Raw genomic sequence first — 23,447 nt, 5'->3', positions numbered from 1 at the left:
TATTAGTTTTTCTTTATTACATTTCAAAATCTGTAAAACATAAAAATTAAGCAAATTACATTTTATAAAAGGGATCCTGTGTTGATGAGATCTCTATCTAAGCAAATCTGGGACATTGACTACAAAGCCATGTGCATAAGCTTTGCAAGCTATTAGGTTGATAAAGCTTGCAAGGATGGAAAGAAACAGAAAGCAAGATATTGTACATTCTTAGTTGAGGACTCTTAAGGGATATTTTGAGTTTGAAACAGATGGAGTTGCTGAATCCTCCTCCTTGGCCTTTTCCAGGAAGAATGCTGATTTGTTCTCTTTATTCTTTTTGACACTTCTTTTATGCTGTAAAGTTAAAGAGCTTGCGTTATTATTTATTACTTTTACTAAGTGCTGGGAAAGCGTTATATCAGTTCCATTTTATAGTTGTGTCATCATTTTGGCAATATATTGCCTCAGATAGTTTACTGGCAAACAGAAATACTCTCTGGCATATGAAAATATCTAAACAACTTATCACCAAAAGTTTTTCAGTAAGCAAAACCTTTGAAAAAAAATTATCCAGTGTAATTAGAAAGATCTTGTTTGGGAAAATTCTATTTTATTTACATTTTGGTGCAAAACATCTTTGAAGGGTCAATTACTAAAGCACATGATGGTTACTTTAAAGACAACTTGATCTCTGGGCATGAAAAGTGAGTGTGAGCTTTTTAACTGTTTACTGGAAAATGTTAAGATGATGAACAATCTTCTTTGAAGACAACTAAAATGGACTTGGAGGTGGACTTAAAAATTACAACCTACAAGAGATGAAAATACCAGATCTACAAGTGGAATTGAATAATCAGTCACAAATCAAAAAAGACATACAAATAATGTAACCAAACAATGAGGTGAATTATCCTTTTAAATTGAAATAAAAGACATTTACTGGAGTTACTTCATGGAAAGTACAGTCTTAGATCAAGATGGTAAGAACTTCAAGAGAAGAGCAAAGAAACCAGAATTTTATTCAAGAGATTTAAGCATGGCTGGGAGGAAGAAGGAAAAAAACTATAAAATCGATTTATATGACTGTGGTAAAATAATGAGTTGCTATCTTTGGTGATGTTTGATGATCATCTGGATTGGATTATTTCTCTTCGAAATGTTCAGTGGTGTAATGGATGAATTTGTAATATTTAAATTACCATTTTCTGATATCTAAATAAGAGTTATCATTGCAGATGATGTTTGTTTAATAGCTTTCAATTTTTATTACTACTTTTGTTAAGAGATGGATGAAGAGTATTTAGACTAAATGGAAAGGAGGATTATATACTTATAATATACTGGCAGGTATTTCTATTAATTTTGTTTGGATCTTTATTAATCAATAAGGAGACCTAAAGATTTAGAGATGAGTTTATAGAAAATGGGATGAGGCATGGAATTAAGATTTGTTGTAATTTAAGAGACAGCAATAAATTGTTAATGTTGAATATTATCTTGGGGGAAGTTTTCTTTTCTTACCATTTTTGGGGATGTTTCCTTTCTACACTTTATCTTTTTTAAAAAAAAAAAACATTCTTGTATTAGGTTCTTTGTTAATTTTCTCTTCATAATTCTTAATAAAATTATTGGAAAAATATACATCTCCTGATCAAGTCAACACAAAAAGACATAAATTACCTGGAAAAAGGGCACACCATTAGTCTGAATACACAAACTAGTCTCCAAGTAGGATTTTTCACTGTAAAGGCTCTCATTAGTTTCTCTTATTTCTTCTTCGTCCACCAAAGAATCCTTGGGACAGACAACAGTTAGCCAATTGTGGTAGTGTAGATAAACCATTTCTACAAGTTAAATAGAGCAGGAGCAATCCTCTGTACAGTTAATTCACTCTGCAGCAATTTAGCAGTTTAAGCACCACCCTTTGGGAGAAGCAAGCTATTTCTCCACCCCTTACTATCTGTAGTTACCTCAACCAAGGTATCAGTTTTCATGGCTTCAGCAGGCTTTATAGTAGGTGTCAGCTTCATCTGCTTTTGCCTTAATTTTTCAAGCAAGCGATCACGAGGTTTTGTTTTCACCACTGCTACTGGGTAACAGTAGTCCTTCCGCTGTGGAGTATTTCCTTTAGAAAAAGATCCATTTAAGAGATAATAAACACAGTGCACTATAGCAACCTAAGACAACAAAGCCATCTTTTTCTTATTGGATTTAAAAACTGATTTTAGATAGCTCTTACTCTTTTTTTTGGCTCCCTCTAAAGTCTGCAGAACTAATTTTTCCTCTCCAAATACCTGTTGGGAGATCCGCTTTAAGTTCCTCAGTCAGGAAGCCATTAATGTGAGCTAAACCATCCTCTGATTCTTTAAGGAGCAGGTCTTTCCGTTCGGTAAGCACATCTCGATCATTCTGCAAGTGGTCAAGAAGCCTCTTGAGGATGACATCTTCAGCCTCTTTTTGTCTCTTCACGTGGTCTGTCACTTTGGCTTCTGATGCATTACAGTTGTCATTGAGATCCTGGAAGCAAAGGTACTATGTTAGGAAACCAGATCTTCAATATTATAAACTGCAGGTTTGACTGAATGAACCTTATTACTCAATATACAACAGGGGTGTTAAACTGCCGGCCCACAGGCTGGACGCATCATCTGGAAGCCTTGCCCACCCCATTGCCGGCAATGGCAAAAAACGTCCCAATACGCTGTGCGACGTCACGAGTTTGACATGTCTGATATACAACAACAATTTATGGTCCTTTCCAAGCATATGAACCACCATTATTTCTAGAAAAGAGACTGCTTGAGTGTGGGAAAACATGAATTGGGTCCTTCTTCCAGGCTTCCCTGATTAAAGGGAGAGAGCTATCAAAATAGCCGTTCCTGGGAGAACACATTGGATCATATGGTCCAAACAATTATATACAGGTAATCCTCAACCTACAACCATTTGTTTAGTGACCGTTTAAAGTTGTAAGAGCACTGAAAAAAATGACTTGGAACCAGTTTTTCCACTAATGACCATTGTGGGTCACATGATCAAAATTCAGGCGCTTGGCAACTGGCATGTATTTAGGATGGTTGCACTGTCCCGCGGTCATGTGATCACTATTTGTAACCTTCCCAGCTGGGGGGAAAGCCAGATTCGCTTAACGACTGCATGATTCACTTAACAACTGCAGTGATTTACTTAAAACTGTGACAAAGAAGTTTGTAAAATGAGGCACAACTCACTTAACAACTGCCTCACTTAGCAATGGAAATTTTGGGTACAATTATGGCCGTCAGTCAAGGACTCTCTGGATATACCTGTCATAAAATTCTATGTTTAAAAAGTCTTTCGATGATCTAGGTGTCACCAGGTTGTAAGATTTAGAATTACCTTATACATGTTTTGTAGGTGTTCATTCTGGTGGTTGAGAAAATCTCTCTGTTGATCAAGTACAGAGTCTATCTCTGCAGTTGCCATTTCAGCCCAGCTAGTTGTTTCTTTACATGTGTTTCGCAAATTACGGCCCAGATTTTTAACGTGGTTGCCTGATTCCAAAAGCATCTTGACATTATCATGGCTGGACTGCCTGATCTCTTGGGAAAAGTCATCCAGAACTGGAATCATCTTGTTCTGCTGGGAAGTGGTAGAGTTGACAAGGCCAATAGTCTGCCTAAATAAAAGGATTTAGCAACAGATTATTCAAGCACTAATCATATAGTCTAAGACTGAAACAACAACCAAATCAATGTTTCACCTAAATTGCTAATTTCACTGAATTTTATTACAGCATCCAGTCATTCTGGAACAGCTCTCTATGGCATTATTTTGGAGTACAAGTGGGGAACATACAGTATTTGCCATTTTTTCAATAAAAACGCTAAAAGCAAATGCACACAAGCCCTACTTTAACTTGAACATCCTGAAATATTCTTTTTAAAAAGTGCTGTCCATCCCTCAAAGAGGTCCACCCCTGCCTTTGTTTCTCAAAGGTGTTATTGAGATGGAGATCAAAACCATGCAATGCATAAGGGTAGTAGTTGTTCCTGAAATTGACATTAGTCAATAAAGGGGAGTAGCAAAAGAGTCTATTTTATTTCACTCAATTCATTTTGAGTGAAATAAAATTCAAATTCAATCTCCCATTTCCAAATGTCTACCTTGACAATACAATTATACAGATGTGAGATTGGGTTTGGGTCAGTCACCAGGTCCAGAGATCTACTCTTCCGAGCTTTGGACTCATGCCGGAGCCCATTTTCAGGGAACTTCTCTTTGCTGGAATACGCGCTTTGGGCTGTTCTGTGAGTCGTGTTTATGTGGTGCCTTCCTATTGGCTGATTGGTGTGTTGATGGCTGGCAACTGGCTGTTGTTTCCTTGTGCTGCCAAGCCCTGGGCTCCTAAGTACTTGATAAGCTGGTGGTAAGGACAAGGAGGCCCCTTTCCCAGGCTTCATGTAAATGATTGGAGCCTGGGAAAGGGGCCTCCTTGTCTGTTAACAGGAGTGCTGATTTACCACCAGTTTATCAAGTACTTAGGAGCCAAGGACCAATCGCCAGCCATCAACACACCAATCAGCCAATAGGAAGGTACCACATAAACACGACTCAAAGAACAGCCCAAAGCGCATATTCCAGTAGAGAGAAGTTCCCTGAAGATGGGCTCCAGCATGAGTCTGAAAACTCGGAAGAGTAAATCTCTGGTCGTGGTGACCAACTCAAATTCAATCTTGCATCATTATCCTGAGACATGTTTATCTGCCTTCATTCGTGACAATTATACAGGTTTAGTCTGAAGCAGAGTTGCTCCATGGATGCTTGAGTCTATGATAAGGAATACGAGAGTTTTAGCCCAAGAATTATCGGGATCAGTCTCAAGCACTGCAGAATATTACAATAATCCTTCAAACATATTTCAGAAAAAAAGTAAGTTAAAAAGCTTCCTTACACAATTATATTTTCTTGTACATCATTAATGTTCTTCTTTAGGCTTCCACCTTTCTCTAGGATTTGGCTGAAGTTCTGCTGAGTTTGGTGATCAAGCATGCTTAGCTGATTTTGCAGCAAAGCAATAAGTTGGGCTGTACCCTAGTATGAATCAAGGAAAATTGAAAAAAAATATTACTAAGGAAAACTGTACTAGTAAAATAGTTTGAAAGCATGCAGGAAGCTCACATTTATTCAAATGTGCTTCAGTTGCATTTTTCAGTTAATACTTAATACAGAACAGTACCTCTTTAGAGAGCTGAATATTTTGCCTTAGAGACAGTTCAAGGAAAAAAATTCCACCTTTCAGGAGTTAAATGGGATGAAAAAGTCTGCTAGATATGGGCAAAACCCAACTTTCTCTATCCAATCTGCTTCCTGGAAGAAGCAGACTCACAACCCTAAAATGGAATTTATAGACAAACACAACCCCACCTCCAAGTTACTATGAAGGATGAAACAAATATATATGTGTATATATAGTACTGCTTATCCTGATTAGCCCTTTTTCAATAAGCACATTTTCCCCTTCTTAGGTACAGCCAAATCCCCCTCCACTCCTAAATGTGCACAAGAAATGACACATTCAAAGTTCTTCTCAACCTACTTGAACGCTTTTGACTTGATATGTATTTGTGACTTTAAGAAGAAATATGAACAATGTTAGCATCCATATTACTAGAAGGCATTTGTACACATGAAGCTAACCTATGTTCCCATGTTTTCCTCCCATTCTTCGTTTGGTTGTATTATTGTTCTTACAATAAAAGAAACAGAAGTAGAAAATATAAGTGGAAAATCAAAACAAACAACCGAATGTTCACAAAATGGACCCAACCAGAACTATGTATACCAGAGGTCTTCAACTTTTCTGGGCTCGCAGCCCGGAGGGAGCGAGAGCAGCTTTCAAATTGGTGCGCACTCATGCATGCGCACAAACAGTAGCATGTGCACTGGCATGACATTAGCGGCCCTGTTCACACATGCACAAACAGGCCATGCATACCCGGCGCTAGCAGCCCCGTTCGTGCATGCACGAATGGGCCGCGCACACTCGCCCGGTGCTAGCGACCATTCGTGCACGCATACATGTGCAAATGGGGCCGTCGGCGCTAGTGCGAGGAGTGCGCAGTCAGCCATTTCAGCAGCCCGCTGGCCAAGAGGCCGCAGCCCGGTAGTGGGCCACAGCCCATAGGTTGGGGACCCGTTGTATACTGTATACTTTGGGAATCATTGCCAGAACCCTGCAGGCAAGCAAATTTTTGTATTGGTAGTGGAAACAGAAATATAAAATTTGAAAGAGGCACTGGGACAAGGGTAGGGAACTTGCTGTCCTCCTATTATTTTCAAGTGCAATTGCATAACAGCAGCAGAAGTCCAGAAAACTAGTTACCTGTCTCTTAAGAAGGCCACGCTGGACCATATGCAACATGCAATAGTAATAATTAGGATAGAGAAAGGCACAATGGCTGGCAGAGCCAGCAGAACCTAGCAGGGTTCCTTAAATAGCATAGCAAAAACTACCTTACTTCTATATTCTAGTGCACTATGGACCTCCTATGGACACTGGCTTGATAATTTTGTGCTACAAACGGAAAAAAATACCGCTTTCTGTGCCATCTTGGTCAGTTTGACTTGTTCTTGCAAGCTCTCATAATTATTCTGAAGTTGAGAAAACATTTGGGAACTGTCTTCGTGTAGTTTACTCAAAGCAAGAGAATGATCATGGAAGAAGGTAGCCAGTTCTTCTTTATAGCCTGTAATCTTTCAATCAGAAAAAGAGATCACATCAGTTTTCAAAGGCACATTAATATTTATTGGCTTTTTCTAAATAATACTAGTGTGATGTGTATATATGTGTTGAACTTTTTTTTTTTTAAAAAGAAACATGGCAGGTCTATTCATTTAGGTGGGACCACAGGCGTCATCTATGGTCCCCCCTAAACAAATAGAAATTGCCATGCTCCATTCATGATGATGAAAACATGTCAAGACATGCATGGCAACACCATAACAGACTCCAGGGTTTGTGTTGTGATTTCGCAATAAGGTTTTACCACTTGTCCTCCTGCCAAATACCCATGAGCAGATCTGAGACATTTCAGTCTCCTTCAATCTGGAATTATCCAGATGATCTAGAAATACCAGGAGGGGACTTCTAGTTCACTCCAGCTGGAGGGCTTGAGATTGACAAAAGCTGTCCCAGAGATGGGGTGGGAAAGAGGATCCAACTTCCAGATGCCCAATAGGTAGATAGTGCAGGGGATTGGTAGACTTTTAGCCCATTTCAAAAGCACTGCCTGTTTATAAAGTGTTCATGCAGGAGAAAACATTTTGCCTGCAGGAGAAAATAGGCAATGTCCCTTGGCTTTTCCTGTCAGCAAATGGAAGTTCTATTTATATCATCATCAGTGACCTGGTGGTTTCTCCAAATACAAGCACACGTATGACTGAGGGAACTCCATCTTAACCACCTCTAAGCTCCATTGCTCTTGACAACTGTGACTGTTCAGTGCCTTCCCCAAGGGGGCAAAGCATGGAACTGGACTACAAATGAAGTGGTTTACCTTGCAAGGGGGAGGAAGAGCCCTAATAAAAGCTCTGGCATCTTGGTGTTTGTTCTCATGGATTGGATTAGGTTGAAAGGCTAAAGCAGTGTTTTTTTTTTCAACTTTAGGAACTTTTAAGATGTGTGGGCTTCAACTCCCAGAATTTCCCACACGTCTTAAAGTTTGAAGTTCACACGTCTTAAAGTTTCCAAGGTTGAGAAGCACTGGACTAAAGGTTCCTAATCCTTGTGCTAGCATTCAACAATTATAGTACTTCAAGGTATGCTTTTTACCATTTCTGCCAAGGATGAATTTTTCTTGAAGTGTTCCTGCAGCTGAGAGTTTATACTCAGCACAAGTTGTACCACAGGAGTCAGGCTACTTAATGCCTTATCCAGTCCAGATGCATGTTCCTCCTAGAAGAGCAGACAAGGTAGTGAACTCATTGCTTCCAACGAAGAAAACATTGAGACCCAATCAGAAAACAGAATTGCGGAAAGACTAAAGACATTAGAACTCCTCCAAATTAACCAAATTATTTCTCACACGTTAGGAATCAATAAGATCAATTTGGTGCCAAGCTTCCTCCAATGTAAGATGCTTTCCCAAGAGCTGACATGGCACCTAATAAATCTCCAGTGAAATTTTATGGAAGACAATAGGCAGAAATACTCATGAATATGCCAAATACACAATTTTCTGTTCCTTCTGTAGCACTGCATTTCAGGACATCCTTATTTGCATTCTGCTATAACATACTATGTTTCCCCGAAAAAAGGCCCGGGTTTTTTTGTTTGTTTTTGCCTCCAAAAGATGCACAAGGTCTTATTTTCGGGGGCATCTTTTCCACTCACCTCATGGTAGCGGCATTAACAGCCCCTCCCAACCGGCCCACTTCTTCTGTGGTCAAAGGAGCAGCTTCATTCTGCAGCTGAGAATGGAGCTCCGGAGTGCATTTTGCAGTCAGAGGCCTTTCCGGAAGGTCTCTGACTGCGAAATGCAGGCTGGGGGACGCCACAGAAGAAGTGGGCCAGCAAGGAGAGACAGGTGTTGATTCATCGGAGGCCTGATAAGTAGGCGTGGGGCATGTAGGGCAGCTCCACCCCCACCGTTTGATTTTTAGGTGTGCGCTTTGCCCCAAAACTAGGGCTTATTTTGGGGGTAGGGATTATATTAGGCCCACGCCCAAAAATCAAGTTAGGGCTTACTTTTGGGGAAACACAGTAGGAACTTGCCCCAAGTATCTAATCATCAAACTTCCTAGCTTTTATGCTCATGACACGGGATAAAGAAAGGCTGTACCAAAATCTGTCTTACTGTAGTCATAATGTCTATCTGTTGCCTCATTTGAAAACCACATGGAACCTCCAACTCTGGGTAATAGGCTCCTTCTTTTGTTTCAGGCTTATACTTTAACAGCAAATAACCGAAACGTTATTCTACTTTATGTCACTTGTACTTACAATCGTTTTCTGCAGGTCATTTTTATTTTTGGAGGTCAGTGTGTCCTGATTCAGCATTTTTTCAGCAGCTAGGGACACTTCAGTAGAAACCATTTCCTTTACCGAAGTGAATGCTGCATCTATAGCTGCTGCGGTAACTCCAAATGCTGAAAAACTGGTGGACAGAAGATCATCTAACAAGAAAAAGATGAGTTATAACAATTTAACCCAGTGCCCTTCTTACTAGAGGGCAACAATGATTTGGTAATGGTTTTGATTTCTCAAACAAGTCTGAATCAAGGTTTTGGCATGTCAGGTGTGTGTTAACTTTATTGCCATGTAAAGTTGAATAGAAACACTTACTAACTGAGGAGGTGTAAGAGTCTAGCATCTCCTGCTGATTCTTATAGTTCTTTTTCACAGAGTTCTGGATTTTGTCAAAGAGTATATTCATGTGATCCATAAATGTCTTTTGAGCTTCCACATTATGCTGCTCAACTGCTTTCTTCCGATCTAATTTTGCATGCAAACCGGACACATCATTGGTAGTTTCTTTAACGGTAGTAAGCAGCTAAGGCAGAAAAAAAGATTGATAGTCTTCAAATATCACCTCTCTCTCTCTCTCTTTCACACACACACACACCTACACACACAAAATGTCCACAAAATGCACCTATCATCCCGTTGGCAAAGACATTCTGGCTTCATCAAAAATGACACTAAAAGTCCACTATTCCTTCAGAACTGTAAGAGCTACTGAAGCTCTGAAATGGTCTATCTTTGACCATTTAAAATACAATTGTCTTAATCTAGCAAGCAATCTATTTTTAAAAACAATACTAGTATGTTGTATTGTCTGACCTTGGTAGCAGTGCCATGAAGTTTTTCTTCTGAGTTCTCTAAAGCCGAGGCCACATATTCTTCTTCAGCAAGAAGAACCTTGGTAATTTCCAGGTCTTTCTGGGTAACTTCCAGTTCCATTTCCCTGGCTTGTAGGTTTGCCTGGCACTTTTCCATTTCATCTTTTTGAACAGTAAATAACTCGGCAACCTGAATCAAGACAACATATACTCATAAAGATAATGAGGGTAAGGACAGGTTACCTGCAGTCCAAATATGGCCTTTAAGGGCTTTTGTGTGATTCTACCTCTTCCTTTTTGCTGTTTGTGCAGCAAAAATTGGCAAAAACTCACATGGCTCATTCAGGAGCTTCTTCATATATACAATACATACATACGTATGTACATATGTAGGTGTGTGCACGCATGCTGACATGTTTTTTTAAGGTATTACAGCTGATCGAAGCAAAGTTCCAGCTTGATTTCCACTCCCTATTTCATATTTCTGTAATTGTATTGTTTCTACTTGGTAATGACTTTCAAACTAATGGACCTACAAAAAAAAAAGCTAAGTAATATTGGACTGAAATTAATAATTTAATTCAAATAATCTTGAAAATTAATATACAGTTCAGACCAGAGAGTTAATGTTAGGCCTTAATGTATAAAGTGCTGGAAAAAAAATTACACGGCATTTTACTTCTATATATAACGGTGACTGTATGCTCAGCACTGGAAAGACCCTATGATACCTACTATCGAGGAACATTTAATAAAGTGACAGAACTGGAAATGATGGCTAAATTATTGGCTCTTGTGAAAGAAAAACCACTACAGATTTTTGTGAAAAGATGAGCATGCTAGAGCTTCCTAACCATCAGAGAATCATCCCAAAAGATAAGGAAAATGTACTGGGTTCACTTACTTTTTTCAATTCTTCCTCCATGGCTGTGATTTTCTCAATGTAGTCTGCAATTTGCTCTTCCTGAATTGTTATTTTCCCATTAAGAGCACTAAAAAAAAGTCAACTAATGTTAACAGTGATGTAGTCTTATTAATTTCGGGCTAAGCAATAAGATAACTTTAAGAGGAAATAGGAGAAATATAGCTGTTCATTTCTGATCACTAAATTGTTCTCTTGTTTTTCAAGTATCATGCTTCAAGTTCCTCATATTGCTAGCTATTGATAGTCATTTCTGCCTGAACTATACATTTATCTTATTGCTATTTATTTAAAACATTAGATACTGCTTATTAAAAATCTAAAAGCAGTTCACAATAAACAGAATTGACCATTTACACTATAGTCAATGAGATTATGCAAGTGTAAATGATCCTATAACTTATTTAACAATTGAGCTAGGAGTTGTGTTCTGTTGTTAGGTATACCAGGACTTCCATAAAGGGGAATTTTCTATTCAGTATAATTGATAAATTTTGTAGTATATTAGTTATATCTTTCTTGAAGATGCTTTGAACCAAGAGACTTATCAGTCAACTTATTCCTCCATTTCTATCCTTTGTTCCAGTTATGTTCAACTTTCTATAATTATTCATGCTGCCACATTCCTTCATCCAGATATTTTTTCCTTCTCCATATATTAGATTTTATCCAATCATGTTGTCACTTCCCTTCTGACTCTGAGCGACCATGTTTAAAACCTTATTTTGTTGCTCCTCACCTTGGCTCATTAAAGAGGGAATAAGTGGGACCAGGTAGTATATATTCTGATTTTTATCTGGACATCCAAAAGGTTTAAAATTCAATTAGCTTGCTATAGAGCAGTGGTGGCGAATCTATGGCATGGGTGCCAGAGGCGGCACTCAGAGCCCACTCTGTGGGCACGCGCGCCATCGTCCCAGTCCTAGACCTTCAGCTGGGTTTTATAAAACCTTTTCGCTTTAGGCCTCTGCCGCCGTGTAGAAAAAAAAAGGTTCAATCAATCAGTCAATTTCAACTTCTTGTGGGAAAAAAAAAGATCTTGCAAAGTTGGAATTGATTGATTGAACTTTTTAGTCCCACTCAGTCTGCCGTTATCACCGCAGCCACGCCTACCCAATGGGCCACACCCAGCCAATGGGCCACACCCACCCAGCACCCGACAATGCATAAGTGGGTTTTGGGTTGCAGTTTGGGCACTCACTCTCTAAAAGGTTCGCCATCACTGCTATAGAGCTATGCTCTGGGGAATTCCATTACATTTTAACCCCTCAGATTCCTTTCTTTTCCAAATAATATTCAGTGTTCTATAGCCACCAGGTATCTTAATTCACAATGACCTATGACTGGGGATTTCCCTCTTTCAAAAAAAAATATGCTGTATTTTAATATACCTCAGGGTTTTCCTCCAAAATGTTAGAACCTCATTTCTCAATAGCCAACACACCACAGAAGCCTGTTTCTGAAGGAATTAATTTTAGAAATCTGCTCATAATGGAATGTTGCCCTACTCTTCTGAAAGTGGCCCTCGACCCAATCCTTTTTTGCCCTGCTCTGATTAGCATCATTCAAGCTTTTTCAGTAAGAAATGCTAGCTAGGATTGCTTTGAAACAATACTGATGTACGAGGCATATGACATTCCTCTCATATGTGATGTTTGAGCTGCATCCTGTCGCTCTATCACATTCTACAAATTATACTCTACCTACATTCTGTCAGGAAACACAACAGTACATGATCCTGCCTGACTGGAGAGAGATGGTGCTTATTTTTTTATAAAATTGATCATGAGGTGATGTTTGCCCTAAGCTGTCAGTCTTTGTGGAGAGCCAAGTACTCACTCAAAATTTTCCAGAGAAATATAGACGCCATTTTTCTCTCGTACTGCAGTAAGATCTCGTTTTAAGCGTTCAATCTCTTCGGTATACTCCTGTGAAAAAATATCAGCACAATGCTGGAATGTATCTTCTGAAGCAGCTGGAATCCATAATCTCATAAACTTATATTTTTGGCCTGGCCAGTTAAAAAAATCCAATCTACTATCATGCATTCACACTGCAACACAGCAGGGAAAATTTAGAAAGCATTTATACTTAATGAAAGGGTACTGAACCTTAATGAGTGCCCGTTTTGTGAGTTTCTGATTCACTTCAGGTTTATTCATGATATTCTTTGCCCTGTGGGCATATTCTAGAGTACTCAGAGTTTCCTGTGGTACAAAAGACAAAATAAATTTAAATAAATTTAAATTTAGATACTTTTAAAATAAAAGTAAAAAATGCTGAGCAAGTCATCTTTTTGTAACCACTTCTGCATAAAAAAAAGAATTCTTGAAAAATACAAGGAGCTTCACTCTAGAAATATCTTGCTGGGCTTCTCTAGAGAAATGGCATTTATTGTGATTTACAAAGCATTCTACCGATTCATATGCTGCCTTGGGAAAACTCTGTTCTGAAAGATGGCATATAAACCAGAATTGCTGTATTCTCATTTATTTTTATTGCTTCATTGTTTTACTAATTACATTTTTTTTATAATCTTACCTTCTACTGTTGTAAGCTGCCTAGAACTGCCCGACAGTGAGATGGGCAGCAAATAAATTTAATAATACTATAAACCAGAATAGATCAAGAGTCTATTAATAGAACTTTTATTAAGTCTATTATGCCCATCAAGACAGTTTTAACCCTTGCAAGCCAAATGATAGATTTTCTCCAAGGTAAGCTGTCCCCAATCTGTCCCGTCAGATCTTCCAATGGTACACCCATCCATGCTGTAATTGAATCTACCCATCTTACTGCTAATTGTTCTCTTCTCTTCTCCTTCCACCTGTTCAAATTCTATAGTGTTCTCTAGTGATCTATGTCTTCTCATAATGCTTATTAAATCTTATAATCTTCTAAATCTAATTTATTCTGGAAGTCCAACTGATGTCACTCATAATACATTACCTGAAAGAACCTTACCTCAAGATTGATTGATGCAGGAGAAACAGTTGCAATTATACATGTTTTTGTGCGTCCTCCGAGAGAGTCCTGTAGGATTCTGGTAAGCTTTGATTCTCTATATGGAATATGTGGAGTTCTTTCAACAAGAGCAGTAATGACTCTACCCAGCGTCAACAGAGATTGATTGATATTTCCAGCTTCACGAGCTCTTTTGTCAACTGCTCCAGAACGACCTATATTCTCACTCCCTGCCAGATCAACCTACAAATAAACTTATCTAAGTCACAATCAGTATGTAGTAGTCACAAGGAGAAGTCAACAAATTATATTCAACCTTGGTAACCAACAATTACTGCTAATCCCTAATCAGATGAAAATTAACACAACTATATCTGAGGGTATTTGCATTTACAATTTCCAACAAACATAGATAAGGTGGACCATAGTTTAGGATGCTATGATATGCAATCAACAATTGGAGAATTACAAACCCAACAAGTCCTCAATTATACCCTGGGGTGAGGGGAGAAGGTACCTGCATTAGTAGGTAGAAATCTGAGATGATACAGAATATGGGATTAAAATGTCAAATCCCCAACAATGGAATTCAAATGGAAAGATCTGTTCTCTGTCGTCCTAAAGGGTAGGACACCTATTAGCATTTTTAAGATCACAACAAATCCATTTCTTGGTTTTGTGACAGTCTGTTTGCTGTTGCAATGTAACTTCCCTTCAAACAGTGGTATTCTGCCATCTCTGTATTATTGAGAATAATCTGATGCGGTGCAGCAATACCATGTGTTAAAACTCACCAAGTTTAGCTTTCCAATTTTCACAAGCTCTTCTCCATATGTTGTTTCTTTCATGTGCAATGTGATGGAAAACACTGAATGGGATCGGCTACAAATTGAGACAACAGAGAAATGTTCTAGTGAGTATTATAATCTTTTGCCATGTGATTTTTACCTGTTGGACAGCAATTACAAGCAATAGTCAATTTGGTTGGATGCTAAACCAACTTTTGATCCATGACTTTTTTGGGTCAGACAAATCCCAAAACATCTTTGAGATTAGAAAAGACATTCTGCGCCTTTTCTCAGCCCTCTAAAGTAAAGGGTATATGACCATGAATTGACTGAAGTAAAATGTTAAGCACGTTCATAAAATACGACTAAATCAAGAATGCTTTACTGAGCCAATTAAAATGAGTCCATTCGCTTGTTAAAGAAAAAGTCTTAGCTGATGAGCCTAGGCCAGGGGTCTGCAACCTTAGCTGGCTGAGGTTGCAGACCCGACCTAGGATTTCTTTCCCAAACAAAACTAATGAACTCTCTGACACCCATACCATTTGGAAGCAAATTGATTAGCATTTGAGATCTCTGAAGATAATTGGCGGATCAAAGCTTGTTTTCCACTCCTTTCTCATTCCAAGATATGAGCTAGAAATAAGTATAGGATATTTTGTGCTGCGTTTTAGACAGGTGGCGCAAAATCAAGACCAGGATCTCATATGTTGGTAGAAGAGAGGGCAGGAAATGCTTGATCAGTAAGACAGCTAAAAAGCTGTTGATCCCAACAAACTCAATTTTGCTTTTTGGTTTCTCTGCAAGCCTATTATTAGGATAAAAAATAAGAGTTTCAAGCACTGCAAATGGTCATATCCTACATATTGCCAATCCACAATGCAGAATTGTATACGGTTTTCTAAGAATTATTTATTTATTTTTTGTAGAATAGCTGGAAACACCTTCTTTTCATGTTTCTGGTACTCTTAATTAGTTGGCTATTTCAAATGCATTTCAATGGGACCTTAAGCCTGGAAAGAGGTATAAACTTTCAGGAAGAATTGTATCCAGAAATAGCTAATGCTTTTTATTGCCATTACCTAAAATATAGAGGGCATAGATATCCCCCAGCATCATACACTCATTGAACTACATTAAATTTGTGCAAGTGGCTGCATTCTCATGACTAATCCAATAGAAATTTATTGAGAAAAATAGTTCAGAAGAAATTGTTACTTCATTCGTTTTTCTTTGATTAACTTTGGCAGAGTCCCTGCTTTATTTCCTCTTCTAGCCATTGCAAAAACTAATTATCTCATAACACAGCTCCTTACATAGGTTGCAAAAGACTCCAATCCATGCTGGATACAAGGATTTCAGTTTATTTGTTGACTTTATACAAGCTACCTTTATTTGTTGATTTAATACTGGTGAAGGCTCTAGAAAGCAACATAAATTGTGAAGGATAAACATTTGGGAAGTACTTTATTGGAACCTTAAAATTGAGCACCCAATTATTTTTCATATCATAACAAAGTTCATAGCGGCATAAGCTGCACGAATATATGCAATGACATACAGAGGTCTGGATAGGAGGTTTCCCAAGTCTAAGATCTCTCTGAAATCTGAACAGAAAAATGGACAAGGATTTGGCTGTTTGTGAATCATCGCTTGCCTTCTAACCATCTTTGAATCAGAGATACAGATATAAGTAACCTGATTCTGCATTCCAATTGATTAAGCTCCTCCTTTTTAGCATATTTCAGATCTCTGCTGAGAAGACTGTCATAGATACACAGTTTAAGATCTGGAAACAGAGAACTCATTGCCCTGTTCTCCTCTGGCATTTTCAAAATGCCAAAAGAAAAAACAGCAGAAATCTCCACCAAGATGTTGTGAGAAAAATCTGTTTATTTCATTTAGTAATTTTCTTTTTTAAATTAAAGTACCAACAATGAGTTTTATGCTGGTAAAATAGTCAGGTTAAAGTCAATAGATTGCATTAGAAACTATTATGTATGTCCCTCTTTTCAAAAATTGAATGTTTTTATTCCCCCAATATATTCTCAAGATTTTAAAATATTTGAACATTTTACATTTCTCAATCAGACTTGACCAGAGAGAAATTAAGTTTAGAAAAGGTTGTCCTTCAGGTTGAATTGACCCTGCTCAGCAAAAGAGCAGCACATCGGCAGGGATGGTTGCCTGAAGGACATCCAGAATCTTAGAAGGTCACAGTAATGCACCAAACATTATTTGCAGCTGAAATAGTTCCAAAGGTTCTGTATTATTAATACTGAATTTGTATCCTGCAATATTTGAACTACACTAAAGCAGATGATTGCTAAGAATGGCAAAACAACTGTGTTTTTCTGCTTTACTTCTGCTTATATAAAACCTGCTGCTGAGTCCTTCTAAAATATTTATTTATTTACCTGGAATACTGGTTCATGTAAGTAGCAGCTGTGGTTCTTTTTGCTGCTCCTCTTTCTAGGATTTGATAGACTTCATCCTTGTTATGTACAGTTATTTCTTCTAAGCCCTTGATTATTACACCTCTCTGTCAAAAACAAAATGCTGAAGATACATATGCCAATTCAGAAGTTCATAACCTTGAAGGAGACACATCTGCTTTTTTTTTACCTTGTTACGTGGGTCATCAAACAGTTGCAACCTTTCCCCAACATCTGGAGATGGACTCAAAAGATCAAACAGCTCCTCATTGTAGATTTCCAACAAAGACACTTTCACAGAAAATTCTGTACCATTCTCTGCAAGTTTTTCAAAAATTTGATGCAGGGTACGTGGAATTATACCTGCAAGTGGATCCTACAGAAAAATAATATCACAGTATTAACCGACTCATTTTAGAATCCAGGCTTAGAATGTTAGCAAATAAGTATGAAAAGAAAGAAAAGTTCTTTTACTTCAAAGAAAGCATAGACTGGAGATAGGTGTTAGGATGTAAGAATGTGTCAGTATTATACTTGAAAGGCACTAAAATGTTTATACCTCCTCCCATGTATATTCTTCATTAGGTGATCGCTCTCCTTCCATAGTGAAGGTCTTTCCTGTACCGGTTTGACCATAACTGTATAAAGGAATTTGGAAAATTAGCTTCAGTAACATATTTTGGAGAACAACAAAAAATAAACACAATACTCACGCAAAGACAGTGCAGTTATAGCCCATAAGTACTTCATCCAAAATTGGACATACAACACTCCGGTACACATCAATCTGTTTGGCCTGGGCTCCAAAAACCTATTTTATTGAATAAAAGAAACTGTTCTTACTCTGACACCAGATATAAAAAGGGACTTGTTAAATGCTCTGAAGTCACACATAAGATTAGAGTAATCTTATAATAGACCAAGTTAAAACTATATTTTGTAATTATCTGCAAAACAAATATACTTCAGAAGTTTCCTTAGAAGTTCAGACACAATAGTTATATTGTACAGTCACAAAAATTATATTTTAACATGTGCTGTGTAAGCTGTAATGCGGGTTGTCTTGGTTTGGTATAAAGCATTAACCAATCCATATTTTAAAAATTGTAGTTTATAACATGAGTGAGCAACCTTACACACTAACCTGTAGTTTAAGGTTTCTTTTTGTAGATTGTTGGGGGCAATATGCTGACTCTGTAAATTGCTTAGAGAGGGCTGTAAAATAGCAATAGCATTTGGATTTATAAACCACTTCATAATGCTTTACAGCTTTCTCTAAGCACTTTACAGAGTCACCATATTGACCCCAACCATCTGGGGTCATTTTACTGACCTCAGAAGGATGGAAGGCTGAGTCAACCTTGAGCAGCTCAGAATCGAACTTCTGGAGTGAGCAGTGAATTAGCCTGCAGTACTTCATTCTAACCACTGCGCCACCACGGCTCTCAAAACTATTATGAATTACAGTATATAAGTCTAAGTGCTATTGTTAAATATGAGATTTAAATTTACCCTCCTCCCCACCTTCCCCCCCAAAAAACCTGCTATTTAACTCTAGAGCCCAAAAGACTATCATAATTTATAAAAACCAAGCCAATATTTGCCTGTAATCATCTTATTTAACAGATACATGCACAGGGAAACAAATTCAGGCAATTAACTGAAGGCAACAAAAGAAGTAATGAAAGGAGCTAGTCGTTCAGCAGAACTGATAAAGTGAACTTTCTGTTCAGTTTTAGACATAAATCTGTATTGATTATAAACAGCACTGGCTACTTCTAAACTATGAACACGTAGCAGCCATGCTAAGGAAAGAACAACTAATTTCTATCTGATTTGTTTCTTAGGTACTCTTAGAAATCTACTTAATGATGGAAATTTGTACCTTCAGTAATTAAACATCCCTTTTTTTCTGAATAGATGTGCACAGTTAACTTTTAATTATGTTATGCTGTACAAAGTCCAAACAGGGAATCTGTTTAAGTTCAGAATTATTAAGAAAATGGACTAGTCTTTCAATAATTTCCTGATTAATTAGATGGGCCACTGATGTCAGATACTGAATATATTTCACAATTAAAAAAAGTTGGCCTCTCTTTACTAGTCTCTGATTCCAATATCATCTTTCAATACATCTTTCTGATACTACCAAGATGCTCCTCTCCATCGTCTGCAACTAACTCTACATTTGCACTGAAATCCCAAATTATGTTTAAAGATAAAGATCACTATATTAAGTTTTATGTGAAAGTATATCAACATGTATATTTTTTTTGTTTCTCTAATAAATATCTTTCTTTATAACTCACATTTGATATTTATTCTAAAAGAGACCTTCCCTATTATATCTTCTGTATACATAAGATGCACAATTAAGGGTCAGAACTGAGATGAAGGGAAATCTCAGTTGAAGTGCATCCTTTCACATACTGCACAAATCAGGACACACCAAGTAAGAGTCTGGCTTGTTTTTAATCCTTTAAAAAAGGGAAAATCTAATCAGGACACTCCAATTACTCGAAGTAGTAGCAGGAATTTGTGAGCTTGACACTATAAACATAACACTGAACCCTAGTTTGATAATATATTCAATATCAAACTAGCATGCTCCTAACGATTCCTCGGGCTTTCAGGCATGTTTTTCCAAATTGTCACTGCTTGCTCCTTATTAGCGAAGGTGCCAGGGCTTGAACATGGAAACAAAATCTTTATTCATTACCCCGTAGCATTTATGGATCATTTTTCCCTTAGCTTGTCATGCAAACCTAGCCACTGGAAATTGTAAAGATGTTGCTCCTAAACTGCCAAAATGGGGGGGAAAGGTTCTAAATATTCCTACTAAGCAGTAAATAAGACTTACCATATCAAATGTATAGGTCTTCCTTGATGTTTTATCAGCCATTCCTCCAGTGCGAACAATAACTTCTTTCCTTCCATGGTCACAGTCCACTACAGCGTAGGAATTAGCTTTGCGCTCAGATATATTGAAGGGCCTTTAAAAACAGTTTCCCATACGTTATTTGAAGTAAGTGTAAGCCTAGTTTCAAATCAGCACAAGACCTATAAGCCTGTTTCCTTTGCTTTTAAGTTTAGTTGGTATGCATGCAGTACCATAAGATTCCAAACCTGGAATCTAGCATTCCTACTTGAAGATGGAACAGAACAGTATAATACCTTAACCACTACATCACGTTGGGCTTCATTTGGTCTGATACTGTTCCTGTACAAAGTGCTATGTGGATCCTCATGGACCTGAGAATAGGTTTTACACATAATCCATCTGAAACTTCATCAAATCACAAAAATCTTCAGTCTGAACTTTTCAGTCAAGGAACCAATCATCACTGTATGAAATTTCACATCTAAGGCATCGATTGACAGGGACACTTATTTTTTTAGATGGGATCCACATGAAACCATCAAATCACATAGTATCACGTGACTGAATCATTACAAATATAATTATTCTTGGCCCCAAAATTTAGAATGAACAGATCTAGTAATGTTACATGAGATTTATCTGGAACCACCATGAAAAAGCATATAACTTTCTGTATGCTGAATCATTACAGTTACATTTTTTATTACTTTTGATGCTGTAAAGGCACAATAATGTGGTTCAAGGGGTGGATCCCATTAAATATTTTTTAAAGCTAAAACCCACCCCAAACTGTTATCAAACAAAAGCATTAAAAAACACTTAGGATTTCCATGATGCAAAGTAATGGAGTTGAAATACAGATTTTTATATTTTGAAAATCCTTACATATGAGCCATTTGAAATTAGGATCAATGTATAGATGGCAACTATCTTCATTGTCTGAGCTAGAAAATTAACATCTGGCCATTCTGGATGTTATTATGACATTAATAACCTTCAAAAGGTTATTTAAAAGAAAAAAAGCATAGCTGTAATTACTTCAATTCTGTCCACAGAACATACCACACTTTTTTGTACTTCATTGTCAATCATAGCATAAAAATAGTTTCTTTGGCTGGTTCATCAAAAAGATTCAGTTAATAACAAAAATCTGTTCATTCAAAATATATGCACCATTCAAAGCAGCTAAGACAATATCAACAAAAATCACATCACAACAAAGATCTTACACTTCATATTGCATAACTCCACATAAATTCTCTTCAGATTCAAGCTTTAGCCTCATGCCAGTGTCCTCCATGCAGCAAATTAATTAGCCTTATGTTTTAGCCTAAGGATATGATTTGAGATTCTTAAAATAGATCTTTACCTATATTACTGATTTTTATATTTTATATTGTTTATCCTGCTCAGTAAGTTACCTAGAGAATAACAGATTGGCAGCCATCTAAATTTGATTATTGTTTGCCCATCCCATAATGTAGTCAATAATATAATCATTATTAAACTTCCAGCTCAAGCATATACCATATAAATGTTTTCTTTAAAAAAGCCTAAATACTATTCTGCTTTTTTAATTAGTCTTCAACAACTATTATCTTAACTTTTTACATCCTATTGAGAATGAGGATGAAAAGAAATCTGTCATTGGTCCTAATTCAAATGCATCCAAATAAAGACATGTACATGAAATAACCTCAGTCCATATGAAAATACATAGCAGAGCAATGTCTGATCAATAATCTTTTGTCAAGTTGAAGATGCTATCTCCAGACCGATTCTGCTCCCTTCATAACTCTAATAAAAAACTAAAAAAAATTACCCTTAGGAAGCTTAAGAGGACACTTAATGATGAATTAAGTCCTATTGTTTCCAATGGAAGGTACTCTGAATACATACTCTATATGAAGCTATAGTTCAAGATGCATGATAATAGGGCTGTGCTTCCCCTTCAGTGAAGCTTAGGGACATATTTAATGATGAATAAACCTTATTGTTTCCAATGGAAGATACTTCTGAAGACAAATGAATACTCTACCTAGAACTATTGTTCAGAATACATGGTAACTAATGGGACTTTACTCCTAGTCAAGACTGCAACGTCCTTCAATCAGCATTTTGATTGTTATGATAGGTGGAGGGAGGGCTAGATCCAGATTGGCTCATCTTTACAGCCCAAATTAACAGGACCAACTCCATCCTGACTCAAGTCTTTCAACGACGAGATGCTTGTTCTAAACGCGATCCAATCTGAATCCAGACCAAGTAAAGCAAATGTCCGCGACTACAAGCCTGGAGGTTAATCCTGATCAAAACTGAGTGAGACGTTGGAGAAAGCACCATCAGAGCAAGAGTGATGCTCCCCCGCGTTAAGTGACAATCCCTGCCCACGGGAGCGACCCCCCGTAAGGACTGACCTGCATCTCACCACCACCTGGATGTTCTTGCCTTTGTCCTCTTTCTTCGCGCTGACGCAAGAACTCATCGTCGGTCCGTCCGGGGTAAGTTAAGAAAGCAAAGACCCAGGACCGGACAGAACCAAGCTGGGAAGAGAACCGGCGCTTCACCCACAGGGCGCAGGGCAGCTCTGAATCATCCGTCTTCCCGAAGGGGATCCCGGAGCCTTGCCGATCCCGAAACTTCGAGAGAGAAAGAGAAGCGCAGCCCCTCTTTCAGCGGAAACCGCTTGAGCTATTCTTGCCCCCCCTCAGCCAACTTCACGAGAGAGAAGCGCGCCCAAAGTGAAGCCGACCACTTTGAATCGCTCGAGCTGCGTGCCAGCCAATCAGCGTGAGGTTACGAGATTCGCAGAGGACCATGGGACTTTTTAAATACGCGTGAACTCCTAGGCTGTTTATGACATCATCACTAGGCGACAAAAAAAGATTAAGCGTACCTAGACCTATATAAACAGGTTGTACAGGTATCTGAAGCTTCTTAATGGGATTGGGATACTCTTTTTGTCTTCCTCGCTCGCGGAATAAAAAGCAGAAAAGGGCGGGGGAATCTTTCTAACTCAGGGCTTACTTACAGCATTTGAAAATGTGCCGCAGTTAAAAATGCAGCTTGCAATAAATTTCATTCCGCAGTTGTTTAGAATAGCTTTGCACACTGGACTCCTATTTGTGTACTTCCATCCAAATATCTGAGATGTAATTCCCAGGGCTGATAGCCATGACGCTTAGATTTTAACAATCAGTCGCAATCTTCTGCCAACGTACCCACTGGGTTTTTATAAGCGGATCGTGCAGCCCAGGGTTTTTCGAACCTGGCAATTTTAATAGGTGTGGCCTTCAAGATGCTGGTTGAGGAATTCTGAGAGTTGAAGTCCATACATCTTAAAGTTGTTAAGTTTGAAAAACAAAAGTCACTTAGAGTTGGGCCTGACTTGAGAAGAGTCTTTCCCTTTCGAAATGCAGATACTGTATTAGTGAATGGATTTTAAATTAGGAGATCGGATCATGCCAGACAAATCTTATTGCATTCTTTGACCAGGTGACAAAATTAGTGGACCAGAGGAATGCTGTGGATATAATTTACTTGGACTTTAGTAAGGCATTTGACAAAGTAGATCACAACCTACTACTTGATAAGATAGAAAAATGCGGGTTAGACAGCATCACCACCAGATGGATCCGTAGCTGGCTGACCGGCCG

General features: G+C 38.0%; 1 protein-coding gene across 1 annotated transcript; it reads right to left on the bottom strand.

Moving 5' to 3' along the window:
* Positions 1–22,409, bottom strand: KIF11 (kinesin family member 11). The gene is made up of 22 exons (XM_015811291.2): positions 22,209–22,409; positions 19,771–19,903; positions 17,624–17,721; positions 17,470–17,548; positions 17,101–17,286; positions 16,893–17,017; positions 14,485–14,572; positions 13,691–13,933; positions 12,838–12,933; positions 12,566–12,654; positions 10,709–10,796; positions 9,806–9,994; positions 9,308–9,515; positions 8,966–9,138; positions 7,796–7,918; positions 6,559–6,717; positions 4,916–5,055; positions 3,361–3,640; positions 2,277–2,499; positions 1,953–2,107; positions 1,663–1,776; positions 1–336 (listed from the first exon to the last, which is right to left on the bottom strand). The coding sequence occupies exons 1-22, from the start codon at positions 22,274–22,276 to the stop codon at positions 211–213; spliced, it is 3,183 nt and encodes a 1,060-aa protein (XP_015666777.1). The 5' UTR covers positions 22,277–22,409; the 3' UTR covers positions 1–210.
* Between the last annotated feature and the right edge of the window lie 1,038 nt (positions 22,410–23,447).

This window comes from Protobothrops mucrosquamatus, unplaced genomic scaffold (assembly GCF_001527695.2).
Source record: "Protobothrops mucrosquamatus isolate PMUCROS unplaced genomic scaffold, P.Mucros_1.0 scaffold36, whole genome shotgun sequence".
Classification (NCBI taxonomy): domain Eukaryota; kingdom Metazoa; phylum Chordata; class Lepidosauria; order Squamata; family Viperidae; genus Protobothrops; species Protobothrops mucrosquamatus.
Note: the sequence above shows the minus strand (reverse complement) of the source record. Positions and strands in the feature narration are given on the sequence as shown.

What these genes read in the sequence shown, in the direction of transcription:
- KIF11 (XM_015811291.2), bottom strand. Translation starts at nt 22,276, where the DNA reads ATGAGTTCTTGCGTCAGCGCGAAGAAAGAGGACAAAGGCAAGAACATC. An exon ending in CTCTTACACCTCCTCAGTTA is followed by an intron (nt 9,139 to 9,307) that starts GTAAGTGTTTCT and finishes TTTTCTTGTTAG; the next exon opens with ATGATCTTCTGTCCACCAGT. An exon ending in ATGGTGTGCCCTTTTTCCAG is followed by an intron (nt 337 to 1,662) that starts GTAATTTATGTC and finishes TTAACTTTACAG; the next exon opens with CATAAAAGAAGTGTCAAAAA.